This window comes from Schistocerca serialis, chromosome 6 (genome assembly GCF_023864345.2).
Source record: "Schistocerca serialis cubense isolate TAMUIC-IGC-003099 chromosome 6, iqSchSeri2.2, whole genome shotgun sequence".
Taxonomy (NCBI): domain Eukaryota; kingdom Metazoa; phylum Arthropoda; class Insecta; order Orthoptera; family Acrididae; genus Schistocerca; species Schistocerca serialis.
The window spans coordinates 334,461,412-334,480,395 of NC_064643.1; the positions used below are offsets into that span (position 1 = coordinate 334,461,412).

Genomic DNA, 18,984 nt, shown 5'->3' on the forward strand with positions numbered 1-18,984 from the left:
TGCAGGGAGAGTTCCCACCTGCGCAATTCAGAAAAGTTGATGCTGATAGGAAGGATCCAGATGGCACAGACTGCGAAGCAGTCGCTGAAGTGAAGAATGTTGTTGTGGGCAGCATGCTCAGCAACTGGGTTGTCAAGTTGTCTCTTGGCAACAGTTTGTCGGTGGTCATTCACGCAGGCATTGGCCATTATGCCCACGTGAAATGCGCTGCAGTGGTTGCAGTTCAGCTTGTACATCATATGGCTGCTTTCACAGGTAGCTCTGCCTTTGATTGGATAGGTCATGCTTGTGACTGAACTGGAATGGGTGGTGGTGGAGGTGGTGGTGGGAGTGGGAGTATGTATGGGACAGATCTTACCTCTTCGTCTATTACAGGGATATGAGTCATGAGGCAAGGGGTTGGGAGCAAGGGTGGACTAATGATATAAGAGGATGTTGTGTAGGTCCGATGGCCAGCGGAATACCACTGTAGGAGAGGTTGGAACGATAATGAGTAGGACATCCCTCGTTGCAGGGAATGACAAACCCTGGCAGAGAATATGATTCAGTTGCTCCAGTCCTGGATAGTACTGGGTCACGAGGGGAATGCTCCTTTGTGGCTGGATGGTGGGATTCCGGGAAGTGCTGGCTGACTGGAAAGATAAGGCTCAGGAGGTCTGTTTCTGTACAAGGTTGGGAGGGTAATTTCGGTCTGCGAAGGCCTCAGTGAGACCCTTGGTATATTTGGCGAGGGTCTGATTGTCTTTTCAGATGGTGCAGCCACAGGTGGCTATGCTCCATGCAAAGGACTTCTTGGTGTGGAATGGGTGGCAGCTGTTAAAGTGGAGGTATTGCTGGTGGATGGTAGGTTTGATATGGAGGAGAGACTGATGTAACCATCTTTGAGATGGCAGTCAACTTGTTAAAGACTTTTTCTCCTTCTCCCAGTCCACCTTTCGGTCAAAAGGGCTTCTTCTAAAGCAGACACCACATCTAAATGCACATTCACGCAAGCACAATTCACACATACACGACCACTATTCTGACTGCCAAGGGCGAACTGCGAGCAACTGCACATGACGGGAGAAGCAATCTGGGTGGTGAGGCAAAGTTACATTTATACCTACACAACTTGTGCCTATGTGCCGTGCTAATGCGCTTGCCCTACATGGAAGTAGAGGCAAGCATGTAGATGAATGGCTGTTCCTCAACATGTTGAGGTGTGTGAGATTGCATTCACATCTGTGCTCACATAGGTGCTTCTACTTGCAAGGCACCTTATGGACAAGGCTGGGTCAGGGAGGGGGAGGGACAGCAGAGTAGAAGTGCTGCTTGCGTGAGCATACAGGGACCTACTCCAGTCTGGTCATGACCATCACCTATCCCATCAACAGCAGGGCTACCTGTGAAAGCAGTCATGTGATCTAAAGGCCAAGCTGCAACCACTGTGCAGTGTTCTATATGGACATGATAATCAACAAGATGTCTGTCCACACGAATGGCCTTTAACAAACTGTAGCCAAGAGACAGCTGGACCATTCAGTTGCTGAACACACTGCCTGACACAATGTTCTTCACATCAATGACTGCTTCAGATTCTGTTCCATCTGGATCCTTCCTACAACCACAAGTTTTTCTGAACAGTGCAGGTGGGAACCCTCCCTACAATATACCCTATGTTCCCATAACCCTTCTGCGCTCAACTTTCATTAGTCTCTGCCTTTCATTCACATGTCCCCTTCCCTCCCCCCACTCTGGCATTACACAGCCTTTTATTCCATCAACATCCCACTTCTTTCCTTTTCTGCTCCCCCTCCCCCTCCAATCCAACCACATGAATGCACCTAGCTGACCCGACCCACCACATCCCTGTATGCTCACACAAGCAGCACATTACCGTCACACACCCCTCCCCCTTCCTAACGCAGGCTCCTCCTTACCCCACCACCCAGATCGCTTCTCCCATCAAGTGTATTGGTCGCAGTCGGGTGTCAGCGGCTGCAGACAGTGGTTGTGGTTTTTTGTGTGTGTGTGTGTGTGTGTGTGTGTGTGTGTGTGTGTGTGTGTGTGTGTGTGTGTATGTGTGTGGTGTTTACTTTAGAAGAATGCTTTTTGGCCAAAAGCTCACTTGTTTAGCAGTCTTTTCGTTGTGCCTGTCTGTGACTCAACATCTCCATTATATGGTGAGTAGCAACCTATCCGCCTCATAATATTTCAATACAGAATGAACTCGCTAATTGCGATTATGGTGCTATATCAGCTTAGAATATTTCAGAAAGAATGAATGCAAATTTATGCGAAACTGAGACTTGAACCCGGTTTTCTCAATTGTTGCCTTAACCAGATTGGCTATCCAAGCACACTTCCAGGAGCACAAGGGAGAGTAGACACAAAGACAAATGGAGATAGTGGCTGCTTCTGGAAGATAACCAAAGAGGTTAAGGTGACCGCTCGCAACTGGCACAAATTTTCATTTGTTCTGAAATATTCTTCAACTGATGTGGGACCATAATCGCAATTTGCAAGTTCATCGTTATTATAGTCCTTTTGTTGTAACTATTCATATGGTACTGAGTCAAATGTTTTTCAAATGTTAATAAATACTGCATCCACCTGACTGACTTGATCCCTGGTTTTTAGAATATCACATACAAGAAGCACAAGTTCCGTCCATGAGACCAATGTTTTTGGAATTAATTACAGTTGGTACGGAGGAGGACATTGTGTTTGAGATAAATCACTATATCTGAACTCAGAATGTGTCCTAAGATTCTACAACAGATGAATGTCAATGAGATTGGATGGTGCTTTCGTTGATCACTTCTGCTACCCTTCTTGTTGATGGGTGTGACCTGTGGTTTCCTCCAATTACTGTGCACAGCCATTTGTGTAAGGGATCTATGGTTAAAACGGAGGCTACCTCAGATGCAAATTCTATATAATGGAATTTTCCTCATGCTTTGGGGCCTTGTTCAGTTTTAGTGATTTTAGCATGCTTCTGCCATTTATATTGCTCAACTTTGCTGTGGTGCGAGTGTTAAACTAGGGCAGTATACCTTGTTCCTTCATTGCAAAATGGAGGTACACATTTCTACGTTTACAATGTTATCCTCAGTTTCACATCCTATGCCATCCATGAGTATCTGAACACTAATTACTGTGCCATTAACAGCTTCACAATGATCCAAGTTTCTTTGGGTTTTGTGAGCTGTCTTTAACATTCCATTATAGCATTGTCTTTTTACAGCTATAGGGATTTCATTTAGCACCTCTCTAGCTCTCTGCTTTGTTTTACACCTATTGTGCAGTAGTTGCTGTTTCTTTAGAAGCTTCATCACATACCTTTGCACTATGTAAGCTCTCTCCAATCACAAATGCTTCTACTAGGCATAAATTTAGCCAGTGTTTGGTCAATTATCATTCTAAACTTTAACTACAGTTCTACATAATCCATCAAGATTTAACAGTTTCAAGTTCTTCCTTGAGATACAACACTACAGCATCTTTTCTAGTTAATATATAAATCTTCCAACATGTTTTCATTGCCCTTCGTATTTTGGTAATAATTGTTGCTGGAACTAAGCCATGCTAACTAAAACCAGTTTAAAAGTGAGCATTCTCAAATAGGCCATGTTGTCGACTATTAGACCGAAGTGTGAGCTGAAATTTTTAGGGGGGCATGCCCCGCTTCCAAGCTTTTGTAATGATGAAAGATGTTCGTGATGTTTAGTAATAAGTAAGTATTGAGACAGCTCACTGTGGGAGATTTTATTATGATATGTGCAGATAGGAGAACGACTTTAACTCATCATTTCCATGAGACATGACAAGTGAGCGACTCCATCTGCTGTGCGGGGTCACTTGTTCCTTGGCATTATGCTTTGAGAGTGCTCAGAAGACTAGGAAAAAGAAAGGAAAGGTCATTGCTACAATAGATGTCATGAAAAATGACTGTCAAATTGGCTTATAAAAAGATGTACTTATTCTCTTGATCTTGCACAAGCTACGTATGTTTAAGAAACCTGTCAACCTCCTTAGTACAAAAACAGATGGTTACTCATGATAAAGATAACATGCTGAGTTGCGGTCCGGCACAACAAAAAGACACACATTAGCTTATGGCTAAAGCCTTCTTAAGAAAAGAATTTACACATACATTCATTCATGCAAGCACACCTCGCACACACGACCACCATCTCCAGAAGTTCAGACCCGATATTCCAACTGAAGAGTTTCCATTGTTTGATTCTCCCTTAGTATAACAGCATGTGTTGTGAAAGATGGTGATGTTATAAAAGAAATTGTGAATACAGAAGGTTCAAAGTGTAGTTGTTTATGTGATTTAAGTAGCTTGGAAGACAATTAATACTCTCTTTCAGCACCCATCCACACTTAAGGAGATGAAGTTTCAGTTATATTGGGAAGTGGAGTGAGGAGGGGGTATCTGGTGGTTGGTATAAGGACCCAATTATAGGTTTATATCAACAAGTGATACGGAGTATTACCCAAACAACATTGCATGGAATTTTAATCTCTATTTTAGCTATCAATGTATCAGGACCACAGAGAGAATATGAGAATCTTGGATGGGTTGTTTTGTTATTAAAGCCTTCAAAATATTATTAAAGTGGCTAAATAGTGGCTTTCATCAGGGATGTAAATATAACTACTGAATGCATAACGCATTTCTAAAAGACTGTCATGACACATTCTTCGGCTTTGCCAAGTCGAGACAAAATTACCACTTTCCCACCTATCCCAGACCTTGTGTTGATTGCAGACCCGATAGTTACCACAATCTACATAAACAAATTAATAATCATATGATGACATCACTGGTTAAAGCAGAATGGCACTTTTGGGATTTTCAACATATATCTTACCAACGTCTGACCACTAATACATCAATGCAGTAGAAAGACACTCACCTCAGACGGCACACAGCAGTTTTGCAGCAGCCTCTGGACAAAGAAGTTCGCAGTTGGGTGAAGAGAAAGTAGTGCAACACGTCCTTGTGACAGCTGATTATGAACAGTTGTCAGCAGGGACGGATGGTGTGCAGCAACAGTTGCGACAATTGCTTCAGCAAGTCGACAACTTGCCTCGCATGACAATTCTGTGGGAACTTCGCTTTCACTGTCTTCTGCACGTTCATCTCTAAATACGTCAGCTAAAAGACGCTCAATGAGAGGTTTGCTGTGTTCGCCCAATGCTTGTAACGACACCTGCAACAACCCTGAAGGCAGTGTTGATCCTGCAAAATCTGAAAACAAATGGGGTACTGTCAGAATAGAGTAAACTGTCCAACACGAGCATTTATCAAATGTTTTACATGCAAATTTTGATAGGAATTTTAACTGACGTTTGCCACCTACTTCTGTTCAGAACTAAATGAAATGAGACTACGCTCAGAACTACATAAGGAAAAGAAGCCTATGACAATTGAAAGTGTCTCATCAGAAATCAAAACACATATGGTATAATTTAGTAACACAATACAGCAACAAATTTGTCATCATGTACACATGAGTGAGCTCATACGAGCCCAAGTTCAGTCTTACAAGGAGAGCACATTGCATTTTTTTTACATTTATGGTATGTTACGTTCACAAAAATATCAATACACCAAAGCAGTTTGATGCAACTCTAAAAAACTTTGAAGTCCTCTGAGCATCTTTAATTCTCTAGAGGTAGGATGATTTTTTGACGGTTCTCCTGGCTCTGTGGTAGAATCTTCACTGTCACACGGGCAGCTTGCTTTCGAATCCTGACACCTATAGTCCCCAAGACAGACTGGTTCAAGTCTTGTTTTAAAAACTTTTTCATTTTTTCTGTTCAATTTGAATACCTATGGCATCAGATATATGCAAAATCAACACTCATCTAATTGCCATTTTTTATGGAAAACGCATGTCTACAAGCCACCTAATTTTGTATGGCACAGGCTACTACTCATACCACTAATTGATCCCTCCTATCCTGTTCCATTTGTGAACAGTGCACGGTAAAAATGATCATCAGTAACCCTCTGCACTGGCTCTAATTTCTCAAATTTTCTCATCATTGTCATTACACAACATGTTTCCCAACTCTTTCCAGAAAGCTCTCTCTCAAAATTTCAACAGTAAACCCCTCCATGATGCACAAGACCTCTCTTGTAACTTCTGTAAACGGAGTTTGCTAAGCACCTCGGTAACAATCTCACATCAATTAAAAGATTTCGCGACTAAACATGCCGCTTGCCGTCGTATCTTTTCCACCTGTTCTATCAGCCCTACCTGGTAAGGGTCCCATATTGATGAACAATACTCAAGAATCTGTTAGTCCATCTTTTGAAAGATGTTCATTGTAAAATGTCAAATCAAAACATCTTCAACTGTCTAAATTTCCAGTTTCATTTTACTTTTGCTACCAGTAACAGCAGTAAATTACACCATCTTCAGGCCCCCTGAACGATGTGTAGAAACAATCCTATCTTTTGCACAATCAAAATAGGGGACAGCTTATAGTCACTGGTATCCTGCAGAAGTCTACAGGATACCAATGACTGTATGCTGGCGCCTATTTTTATCGTACAAGAGGTACATGTCGGTCAGGGGACTGAAGGTGGCATAACGTAACACTGAAACTGGTAGCAAGAGTAAAATACAACTGGAAATTTAGAGAGCTGAAGGTGTTTGGATATGACATTTTATACTCAAGAATCAGTCAAACAAGTGCATTATAAGCCACTTCCTTCATGGAATGAATTACATTTCTCTTCTTCCTATGACTCTCAATCTGGCATATGATTTTCCTACTATTTGTTTTATGTGGTCATTTCACTTAAGGTCATTCCGGATAGTTACTCAGAAATTTTATGGTTGACACTGTTTCCAGCAGTTTCCCATCTATCGTGTAGTTGTACAGTAGTGGCTTTCTTTTCTTATTTATCTACATCTACATTGTATGCTCAATATGTTACATTTATTTATCTTCATGGTCAACTACCAGAGCATGCACCATTCATCAATCCTCTGTAGATAATTTTGCAAATTGTCACTTTTTTTATAGACAACCCCATTGTCTGCGAGCAGTCTTAAAGAGCATCTGACGCTTTCTGCTAGATCATTTATACACACTATACACAATAACGGTTCTGGAAATTACCTTTACATCTGCTGATATTGTTCTGTTAAAAAATATGTGTTGAGTTCCATCTGCAAGGAAGCCATCTGCAAATCTGGTCCGTTACTCGAAAATTTCATAATGTTTTCACTACCTAGCAATATGGGAACAGTGCAAAATGCCTTCCTTAAGTCAAGGAACATGGTATCAAACTATGTGCCGTTGCCTACAGCGCTAAGGATATAATCTAAGAACAGAGCAAGCCGAGTTTCACAAGAGCTCTGTTTGCTGAATCCCTGTTGATTTTTATACAGGAGATTTTCAGTCTTGAAAAACATCATAATTCTTGGGCATAAAACACGTTCCATAATTTTACAACAGATTGACATCAATGACACAAGTTTATAATTGTGTGCAACTGTCCTGCAGCCCTTCTTGACAACATGAATGACGTGCTTTTTTTCCAGTCGCTAGATACCTTCATTGCTCTAGCGATATATGTTAAACTGCTGCTAGGAAGGGGAAAAGTTCTTTCACATAATCTTTGTAGAGTCTTATAGATATCTCATCTAGTTCCTATGCCTTTCCACAACTAAGCAACTTTAGCTCTTTTACTATTAAGCGATCAATTCTCAAAATCTGTCATTTGACATTTGCACAATGGGTGAAAGGAGGGACTGTGTTACTACCTTCCACAGTGAAATACTTTTCACTGGCCACCACCAGAATCTCAGACATAGACAGACACACCTCTTGCAACACACCAGTCTGTTGTTTCTGACAAAAACAATGGAAGTTATCATAGATGTGTCATGTTTTTATTCTATTTTGATGTGATACAAATACCAACAGTGTTTTATACAACAACCCACAGTGAATTTTTGTTCCTACAAGGTACATGCTGTTTGCATTTGAGATAGTCTTCAAGAGTGCAAGCCCAGCACTTAAGTACAAAACACTGCCTATGGTTCATCAAAATATTAACTGTGTAAGTGATTTTTGTCTAAATATACATGACTGAAAATTCTTTTAATTTCAAATGTGTCACCCTTTAGGACAATAAAACTAATTTCTTCACACCAATTACTGTCGATACTATATTACAGCACTTATTTAGTTTACAAAACATAGAACACCAACTTTTACTTACCCCTAAGTTGAGGCAAACCAGCCAACACACGAGAATACCTCACCAACACTTTTTTTAACTCCTCATGATTATTAGCGTGAGTTCCTAACTGTTGTATCACAGTTCGTACTATGTGGTTGGCGTACTGGTCCCACACAAACTCTTCTATGTTGTTCAATACAAATAGCGCAACTTTTGTCAGCCACAGCCGCTCACCTCCAGGTTCACGCTAAAAGAGGTAACACTGAATTGCTCATTACATCCAATGGTTTCAGCATTTTTCAAACACAGCAAACTACAAAGACATAATTTAGTGAATCAGAGAGTTACCACAAAAACTGAAGACAATATAACCGAGAAGAAAATATCCGCTGTAAGTTAAAAGTACCCCCAAGTTCCTTTTCCATTAGGGTTTCATCACCTACACCACAGCTCTAAAGTTTATATGAATCTTCCAATGTTGTTGTCCACCTTCATTTACAGAAATGGATATGCCAAACTCAGTATCAATGGCTTTGGTGAGATTTTTGAAAATTTAACTTTAATTCTTGACAAACATTTCAGTACGTTAAAAGAAGAGCGTCCACAGAAGCTGTGGTCTTTTACTAGAAAATGGATTGAAGTCATCCGCCCAGACACTCAGGGATCACAAAGGCATCAAAAGAGAGAAAGATAGGGAGAAGCGATTGTACTGCAGTTCCTCCTTTTAACTGTCATAGAAACACACAAATTTCAGATACCAAAATAAGTGACTGTGAGACAGAAAATCGACTAAAATTGCACAACACAGAAAAGGTAACTGGACCTGATGGAATACCTACACACGTCTACAAAGAGTATGTCAAAAAACATTGCTTTTCTTGTAACAGCACCATACCATAGATCACTGCAGGAATGAAATATTCCAAGCAACAAATACGCATATCATTCCCGACATCAAGAGAGGTTGATGAAGATACAAACATGTCTATAGACCTATATGACTGATATCGGAGGATTTAAAGTGGGATAATCAGATAAAACTCACTGCAGGAATGAAAGATACCAACCTGAGAATCCTATGGAACTCACCCTCATAATCAGACACTTGAGTATTACTGATCAACCTTGGACTCTTACCAGATAGGATTGACAGCACATATAGACAAGGTTTATTCAAATGAAGACTATCAAACACAGATAAAATTATTCATTATTTGTCAATGAGAAATAACAGTATTTCTTTGTCATTTGTGAATGAATGAGTGTAAGAATAAAAGATAAATTTCAGCTACAAAAACATTTATTGTTTCAATATTTTGTAATTTGTAAAACAAATGCACCTTTTGTTGCTTTTAGAATAGTTTTGAAAACAATCATTTTTTTCAAACACATCTGCAAAAAGTGTTTTTATTTTTTGCAGAACTGATATTGTTGCGCATGAAAGCTTATGTTCCACCGATGCTGAAGAGAGTAGTACTGTGTTATATCTTCTGAAAAACCAAATTCAATTCATAATTTCCTTCAGCAAAAAACTGAGAGATTATCAGTGTCTGGCTTTCAGGAGCAATGCTCTAGTCAAAGATGTTTTTGTGAAGCCTGGATACTATGAAAACTGAGGCTTTGAGAATGGGTCACCTGTTGTGCCTAGATATCTCAAGACAGTAAAAGCACTGATCTTGCAGATAAAATAAGGGAACTGAGACTACAAGCAATCTATCTTCCTGTGCATCATTTGCAATTTGAACGTACAATAAGGGAAGTGACATTTGTGCAAAATGTACTCCCCACCAGACACCTTAAACTGGCTTGCAGAGTACAAATGTAGGTGCAGAAGTCATGGTTGTGCTTTGCAGCCAATGAAATTCTGCAATCAGTAGTTTGAAAGCTTTTGATAACCCTCAAACACATTATTTGGAGAGCTGGACAGCACTGGAGAGCACTCATTTTTACGCGAGCTTTTATAACTACTATTCCACACTACTGAGTCAAATACTTATGATCATGAAACAACCAATGTACCTGCAGGCATAGCTGTTGTGAACCACAAAGTCCTTCCAAATGGAATACCGACAGTACGCCGCCGCTCCCCAGATGCCCTAACTGAATATCATGAAAATATATAACATTCTTACACTATACTTTAACATAAATGCTTATTTTGTAAAACAACACTACATTGTGCATGCTGAAAATTATCCAAGAGACTTTAACATGTCAGTATTAGCATTACTTTCCCTCACCAGTTATCAAACTAATAGTTAAAACCACCTTTAAAGCACTTAAATACAAAATACATAACATGAAAGGATAGATAAAAATCTACTCACCAAGCAGTGGGAGGGGAGCGTGCGGGCGCACGCACGCACGCACGCACGCACGCACACACACACACACACACACACACACACACAAAATGATTAAATCCTTTTGTGTATGTGTTCCCCTGTCGCCGCTTGGTGAGTAGATTTCTTATCTACCCATTGATATTATATTATCAATAATTGATTATTTTGGTTGTTATAAAATACATTAACAGATGGAACGGAAGAAACAGGATATAAGTCACCTTGGCTAACACACAATTTTTCTTCTCAGGCACCACTTGAAAACAGAAGAGGAACAGGAGAAGTGATATAGATACCCAAAATGCTGTCCACAACACTAAAAGTATACAATCACAGACCCTAGCAAGATATTAGAGTATATAACACTAACCATTACTATAGAAATATTTAAAGTAGAACAATGGTAAGATCTATTATCAACACGATAATTAGGTGACACATCACCTCTAGAGCCTTATTTTCACATACAGTACAAAAAGTGATAAATTTCTGTTCAGTCATTCTCTCTTCCACTGGATTTTTGGATGGAACTAAATATGCCTGTTTTCTCAACATTTTTAACAAAAAATTTATATCGCATTAAGTGAAGACCTTGATACCACTTTGCAAAGTCCCAACAAAATTGCTGTCCATCAACCTAAACCAAATCTTGGGCTACACTGTCGTTTGCACATCAGGCTGTCACCAGAACCTACGTTCCAAAAAAATAACATAGATGCAAAAATATTGACAATGATCTGTTCTCTTAATATCTGCACACATGCAACGTTGCAACATCATTACATCACAGTGTAACAACAACAACTGTACATATAATAATTTTTTCTTCTGATTTTCGATAAATTAGTGTAAGCAATGTTCTGATTTCATTTCTTTTTTCCTTTTCATGTCATTATGTTAAAGAAACTGTAAACAATTTTCGATGTGAATATTAATGTTTATGTCAAATTGCAAGCAATATTATAACAAAATGGAAATGTAAGAAATGTTGAAACTGTTGCAAGATGTTAAAGATGTAATTGTGCGTCTGGTCCGTACATAGGCAATGTATTAGTATATGTAGAATGCAAAACCTTTGGTGAATACCCTGTCTGTAGGGGATCGGTAAAAGGTGGATGGCAGGCGAGCGCGGGAAAAAGCACACGGGCGCGGCACGGCATAATGGACTTAGCAGTAGTAGTCGGAGTTGGGCATTGGTCTGAGAAACACGCTCTGGATCGAGGAGGCTCTCCTGGAAAACGTGATTTCATTGAGCCTCGGATGTGCCGTTTCCGACGACTATACAGCATGGCTATATTCCATAGGCACTAAATGGAAAAGTATTGCGACGCTAAGAAGAAGCAAAGTGCCGATACATCAAGAGCCATAGCTGTGATTGTACGTGTGCTTTGCGCCTCGCCATCTCGCCGCCCGCCAACCGCCGCATCGACACAAACAGGTTGAAACTTTTAGTACTGTATTCGTGTGGACCAGTGTTACTTTTGTTCCTGACTGTTCAATAACAAATTAACTTTTACCAGAACTGTCCTATCATTTAATTATCCTCATCACTAACCTAGACAGGGTCCTTTTCACATGTTGTGCAATCCGAGTGTCCCGAAATGAAGATTTAAAGTTTATGTTAATAATACTTACCTGCAGACCTATCTATGTTAGAATGATGTTTAAAGAACTTTGTTGTTAATGAATATATAGGTCTGGCAAAGTTGGAAGATAATGTTGAAATTGGTTTAGTAATGAAGTTTAACTATTTGAGGCAGATAAAATGGTAATTAAATGAGCAGGAAATAAGACAAAAAGAGTAGTAAATCATATATTGGAAATCTTGAGTGCTTCATGATCTCAATAATTAAAATTTCAGTACAGTGATCATAACAGTTTCAGGCCCCCCCCCCCCCCCCTTTTTCTTTTCTATTCATTTAAATTCTGAAGTGTACTGAACTGATTTGACCAGCAAAGTTAAAGTCAATATAAAAACCAAAATTTATTAGTGTTTTACCTTTTTCAAAATTGACATTGTATGTGTGTTTCGAAAGTGCTATTTCTAGGGTAACCTATAACCGATTTTAATCAGATCAATGGACAGTACGAAGTTTGTAGTAAACATTATAGTGTATTGCTGTGTATTTATGGCTTGTTCATATTAGTATAGAAAGTGAAATTATTAGTTCAGTAAACTTTCTGGTTCTAAAAGTTACCATATTATGCAGTGTTATTATGTGTTGTTTTGTATGATAGTACAGCAACTTGTACAGGGAAGAAACTCAGTTAATGCCTAATTAGGCTGGCGACTGTTTTATTAACAAATTGGTAGCATCTGCTGTGTTGTTTCTTGTCCGTCATAACGTGTGGTTGCACTCCGGAATTGTTATTACTGAGTGGGTGTAAGTCTGATTTGCCTCCATTCAGGTACACGCGGTCAACATATATATCAAAAATCCTTTCTTATAAGGTGAAGCCCGTCAACTTACCATAGTACAGGCTTTAATAAGTATCGTGCGCAGTAGCGTAGGGTTACAAGTGGCGACCGTGACAGGACATCCAGTTGTTGTCGGTCACAAATTAATGTGAATACCGAACAGTGGATGTTCAGTGGCACAAATTGCAATAATATTTAGTAAAGTAAATAGCAGTGAACGTCAAGTATAGTAGTGTGGTGGAATTTGCATGCAGTATGGACAGGAAAGTAGACACGGTAGATGTGCCGAGCGTAATGGAAGATGCGGCTGGCAATGACAGGAGTGTACGCAGCCAGATAACAGATGGCGTTAGCGGTAGACAATTGGCGTACATACAATATCACGAACATGTTAACGAACAGATTGAAATGTCGAGATTGCCTCGAACACAGCAAGGGATAAAACAAGAAGTAGAGGGTGACTTTGTAGATGATAGTGGGTATGTGAATGAATCCACTGACATGTTTGATTCACCACAGATAAAGAAAGAACCGAAAGAAACTTTTGAAGTAGGATCGGAACACACAGATTCCGTAGAACAAAACAGTGTGAAAATTTTAAGCATGAACGATTTATTTGAACAATTAACCAAACAAATTGCAGGACAGAATGATCAGCTTCAAAAACAAGTCGGTAATGAGGTTAGTCAGCTTAAAACACACGTTGACGAGCAGCTCAAAACACAGAATGATCAGCCTAAAACACATGTTGATGAGCTCAAAACACAGAATGATCAGCTTCAAAAACAAGTTAGCAGTCAGGTTAGTCAGCTTAAAACACACGTTGACGAGCAGCTTAAAACACAGAGCCATCAGCTTAAAACACACGTTGGTCAGCTTAAAGCACAGGTCGAAGAACAAGGAATTAAAATTAGTAAACAAATAGAACAGGTAGAACAAGAAGTGGGTAATTTAAGCTCTGTAGTAAATACTATGAAATTTGAAATTGACACAATTAACAATAATATGGATACTAACTCCGCTGTACCGGTCCCAAGCCCGGGGCCTCATTATGCAAGTGATGAGGAAGGAGGAGGGGGAGGAGTAACAACCTCGTTTAAAAAACCAGAGTTCACCTGGCCCGGGTGATAGTACTCTGTCAGGGCCCCTTTGCTAGGGTTACAGCGAAGACCTCAACGGTAGTGAAGGCGGAGAGAACGAATCTCGGTACGGTGGAACTAGCGGAAGAGGCACACAATACAATAAATCCACCTTGCGTCTGACTTGTAACAAGCGGCACTGTGGTCGGTGTCTGTTCACCAGAGGTGCGGCCGTAATACAAATTCTGGAACTAACCACTCCAGTCTTAACCACTGAGCTTTTCTGAGCTCAACCCTTTGATTCTAAGTACTATTATGGAGCGTTTTAGTAATTACAAAATTACCCCAGGTGGTAACAAATCCTCCACCATCAGTGGCGCAACTAGTCTATCGGATTCTGGGGAGACTAGGCTGAAACGCTATATCCCAAACCAGAGGAAATCGAAGTCTTTTGACCGACTCATGCCCAAGGTCGAAACATTTTTTGGAACTATCAATATTAACTCTCTCTTGACACCAGGAAAACTCTATAAATTAGGAGACACACTAAAAGAACAAAATATCAAAATTTTAGCCCTGCAAGAAACAAGGTTGCCTGATGAGAATACCATGGATTTTGGAAACTACCGATTGTTTAAAAGTAAAACAGACAAAAGAATTCTTAAAAACACTCCGCATCTGGGTGTTGCATTCGCAATTTCGCAAGACATTCTTGGCTCCGTAATCGAAGTAAATCCAGTAAACAACAGACTAATGACAATTTCCATGAAATGTGCAAATAAAATGTACTGTTTAATTAACGCACACATGCCTATCAACCAGGAGAATAAAACAAATCCAGAAAAAGTAAATAAGTCATGGGAAGTGTTAGAGAATACAGTCTCCAAAATTCCTCAAAATTATGTAAAGATTTTAATGGGTGATTTTAATGCACAGTTAGGGAAAGAGAGAAAATTTAGAAAAACGGTCGGTGAATTCCCTGCACATAAATGGACCAATCAAAATGGAAAGAGGCTGGTAGAATTTTGCAGAAATTTCAATCTCAAAATTATGTCAAGTCATTTTAAGAAAAAGCCTTCAAAACAAAAGACATGGAGATCACCTAACAAGGACATAGGTGAATTCCAAATTGACCATATTGCAATCTCGTATCCATGTCACAAAGAAATTTTAAATGTTCAAGTTCGTAAAGGCGCCAATATTGACTCAGACCATTACTTAACCCGTGTGAAACTAAAGCTAAAACCCCAAAATTTCAACAAAAGGACACCATTAATCCCCAAATTTGACACCAGTAAAATCCAACCATCATTATTAGCAGACGAATTTGACAAAACAAGTGCACAAAATTGGGAACAACTCAAACACAAGATTATCAAAACAGCTCAAGATCAAATTCCTTTACAAAAACACAAGAAACATGCTTGGTGGAATGAAAACTGTGATCATGCAATCAAAGCCAGACAAGAGACATTTAAAGCATGGAATAGCAACAAGACAGAAACAAGACAGAAGACACATATGATACATTCCTGACAACTAAAAAAGACACTTCAAAACTAATTAGACAAACAAAAAGACAATATGAGAATAGTCAACTCTTAGAAATTGAAGAAGATTTTCAGAAATACAGTACCAGAAATTTTTATAAAACTTTTAAAACCAAAATAAAGGGGTACCAACCCCAGAATCTTTGCTTCAAGAAGGAAAATGGACAGTTGGCTCTTAACAACCAAGAAAATTGCAAAGAACTTTCTAAATATTTTAAGAATCTTCTAAATTGCCCCGAGCCCACAGAAAGATTTCCACCAAAAATTCCCCAACAACGCAATCCAGTTTCACTTGCACCAAATCAAGAGGAAATCATTAAAGAAATTCATAGGTTGAAAAACAACAAAGCATCTGGTGAAGATGGAATTGTTGCAGAACTTTTAAAGGCAGCTGGTCCACAAACCGTTAAAGAAATTACTTCAATCATGCAAAACATTTGGCAAACTGAATAAATTCCTGATGAATGGGAAACCGCCTTGATTCGCCCACTTCATAAGAAGGGAGACAAAACTGATGTTAATAATTACAGAGGAATTTCTCTTCTTCCAGTCACATACAAAATCCTCTCTCAATGTCTTCTGAACCGAGCACAACAACAACTTCAATGGAAAATTGGCGAATATCAAGCAGGTTTCAGGCCAAATAGATCTTGCCCAGAACAGATTTTAGTCCTCAAACTAATTCTCAGACATCAAAAAATTTACAATAAAAAACTAGTTTGTACCTTTGTAGATTTTAGAAAGGCTTATGACTCAGTGGATCGTGAATCTCTTTTCCAAATTGTGAAAGAACAAGGCCTGGATCCTAAAACCACGGCAATTATCAGAGACACGCTAACTGGTACAAAATCAAAAGTAAAGTTCAGAGGAGAAATTTCAGAATCCTTTGAAATAAAAACAGGCGTGAGGCAAGGTGATGGACTCTCTCCGTTGCTATTTAACTGCGTTCTAGAAAAAGTAATACAAGAGTGGCGCGAACGAAAATTGGAGTTCAAAATTGACCAACCAGTGAAATTAGGACGAACAAATATTCGAATAGACTGTTTGGCCTTTGCAGACGACTTGGTTATTCTAACGCAGGACATCCAAATTGCTCAGAAACAAATAGAAATTCTTAAAGAAACAGCAGAAAGAGTAGGTCTCCAAATCTCATTTGAAAAAACACAGTATATGACTAGCAACAAACTGGCACCCAAACTTTTGGAAACTAAGTATGGAAAAATCAAAAGAGTTTCGCAATTCAAATATTTAGGTGAAACAATCTCAGAGACTGGTCTAGAAAAAATTGGAAATGAAATTCGTTGTCAAAAGATGGAGACAGCTTTTAGACTTACAAAAGACATCTACAACAAAAAATGTCTCTCGAGGTACTCTAAATTGAGACATTACAACACGGTCATAAAACCAGAGTGCCTTTATGGGGCTGAAACGCTAATTTTAAACAGAAAAAAGGACATTCAAGAAATCCAAAAAAGAGAAAGAAAAGTAATCAGAAAAATTCTAGGTCCAAAATATACTGAAGAAGGAACATACAGGCTAAGAGCAAATAGTGAAATTCAACAATACACCAGCATATATTCGGATATGAAAAAACGCAGATTAAAATTTTATGGGCATATTAAAAGAATGGATGCTACCAGACTAACTAAACAAATAGTGGAATTCTATGAAAATCGAAGTAAAGCTAAATTTGAGACAATAAAATGGATTGCTGCTATAAAAGAGGACATGAAAGAGGCAGATATAAAACAAGATGAAATTCAAGACAGAAAATTATTTAGGCAAAAAATTCATGACTGGGTAGTTGGTCAAGCTGAAAAACCAAAGAAAACTGGAACCACATGGTCTGATGAAAGGAAAAGAGCTCATTCCGAGAGAATGAAAACAATTTGGGCGGAGAGAAAGTCTACAAGAAAATAACTGAATGCCCCGTGATTGTACTTCGCGTGGTCCAGTAGGGCCCAAACGTGAATTATAATAATAATAATAATAATATGGATACTATGCCGGGGGAAATTGACAACATTAACAGTAGATTTGACGTTGAAATCCTCAACATCCAAGAGAAAGTAGGGCCTCTGGTTGAAACCAAAGTAGACGAAAAAGTTTTCGGTCTTAAAACTGAGATCGTAAACGAATGTAAACACGGAATCTCACAATTGAAAAAGGCAGTTTCAGACACTGAAAGAGATTTAGGTGAGAAAGTTACTGGATGTGTACAAAAATGTGAACAAAATTCTTCGAAAATTCAAGGCAAAATTTTCGATCTTGAGAGTAAAATTAAAGATAGACCTGGTGTTGTCTGTAATGGCACACCACTTACGAAGCTGTTAGAAGGTGAGGAACGCTTCGATCCCGCCAAGAAACATAACGGATGGCATCCATTAGATTTCATCAAAAATTGCGAGAGGATATTTCCTGAACACTTGTCTGATCAGGAAAAGATAAACGTAGTAATTAGCGCCTTAGCAGGTGATGCTAAGCGCTGGGGAATTAATTTCAATACCGAACGAATGACGTTCGAAGAATTTAAGCAAAAGTTTATGGAAGAATATTGGTCCGAACAAAAACAGGATAACTTGTGGCGCGAGTTTATCATGGCCAAGCTTCATGATAACAGGGGCAGCCAATTCTTTGAAAGATTTCTGCGAATATTGGTACCGGAAGTTGACGGATTTAAGAGGGAGAAGATACGAGTCGGAAATCATATGGGAGCTATATAAAAAGCTTCCAGAAGATTCGAAGAGATACGTGGGAAGCAATCATCGCAGCTTCCAAGCGTTTCTCGAAAGGATCGAAGACCATTGGCGCGATAGTTGTGCCAATCATCAAAAATTTAGTAACAGGAATAACCGTAATAATGACGAGAGAAATGACGGCGATGGGTTTCGCGTCAACATGATACAGAGAGGAAGAGGCAGAGGCCGAGGAAGTTATCTAGGTCGCGGTAGAGGGTACACCGCACTAAATAATAACGACGCGGGAAACTGATTTCCGCGAACGTTGCGGGCCAAACGGAAGCGGACAGTATATACCGGCCCCAATTTATGAAAGGTTACCGAACTGACAGTAAAGTTATGAGACAGGTTAGAGACAGACGTGGAATGAAGCAACGTGTTGTTGCGAAACAAGCGTCAGGTGCGAGCACGAATGAGTCATCTTCGCCGCGCAGAGCGATACTGGTTAACAGGCAAGTGGAGCATCAGAGGGCAACGGCCCAGCCTAGCGGAGCAGCTGCTCAGAGAGAAGCCACTAGCAATGTGGCAGCATTAGGTACGAACATTGCCGTAAGAACTGGTGAATACATTACGAGTGGTAATTCCGTGGCGAAGGAAATAATAGATGAAACTGTGGATACACAGATAGGTGCGGTTAGCAGGGTTAGCAATGAAGT

At 39.4% G+C, this 18,984-nt stretch overlaps 1 protein-coding gene across 1 annotated transcript in view; it reads right to left on the reverse strand.

The window, feature by feature from the left end:
- LOC126484295 (nucleolar protein 9) overlaps positions 1-18,984 on the reverse strand; it is a 57,651-nt gene that overhangs the window by 28,301 nt on the left and 10,366 nt on the right. Inside the window, exons 3-4 of the mRNA XM_050107722.1 lie at positions 8,237-8,444; positions 4,908-5,242 (exon numbers count right to left, since the gene is read on the reverse strand). Of these exons, the coding sequence (XP_049963679.1) occupies positions 4,908-5,242; positions 8,237-8,444 (543 nt within the window). The remainder of the gene's footprint in view (positions 1-4,907; positions 5,243-8,236; positions 8,445-18,984) is intronic.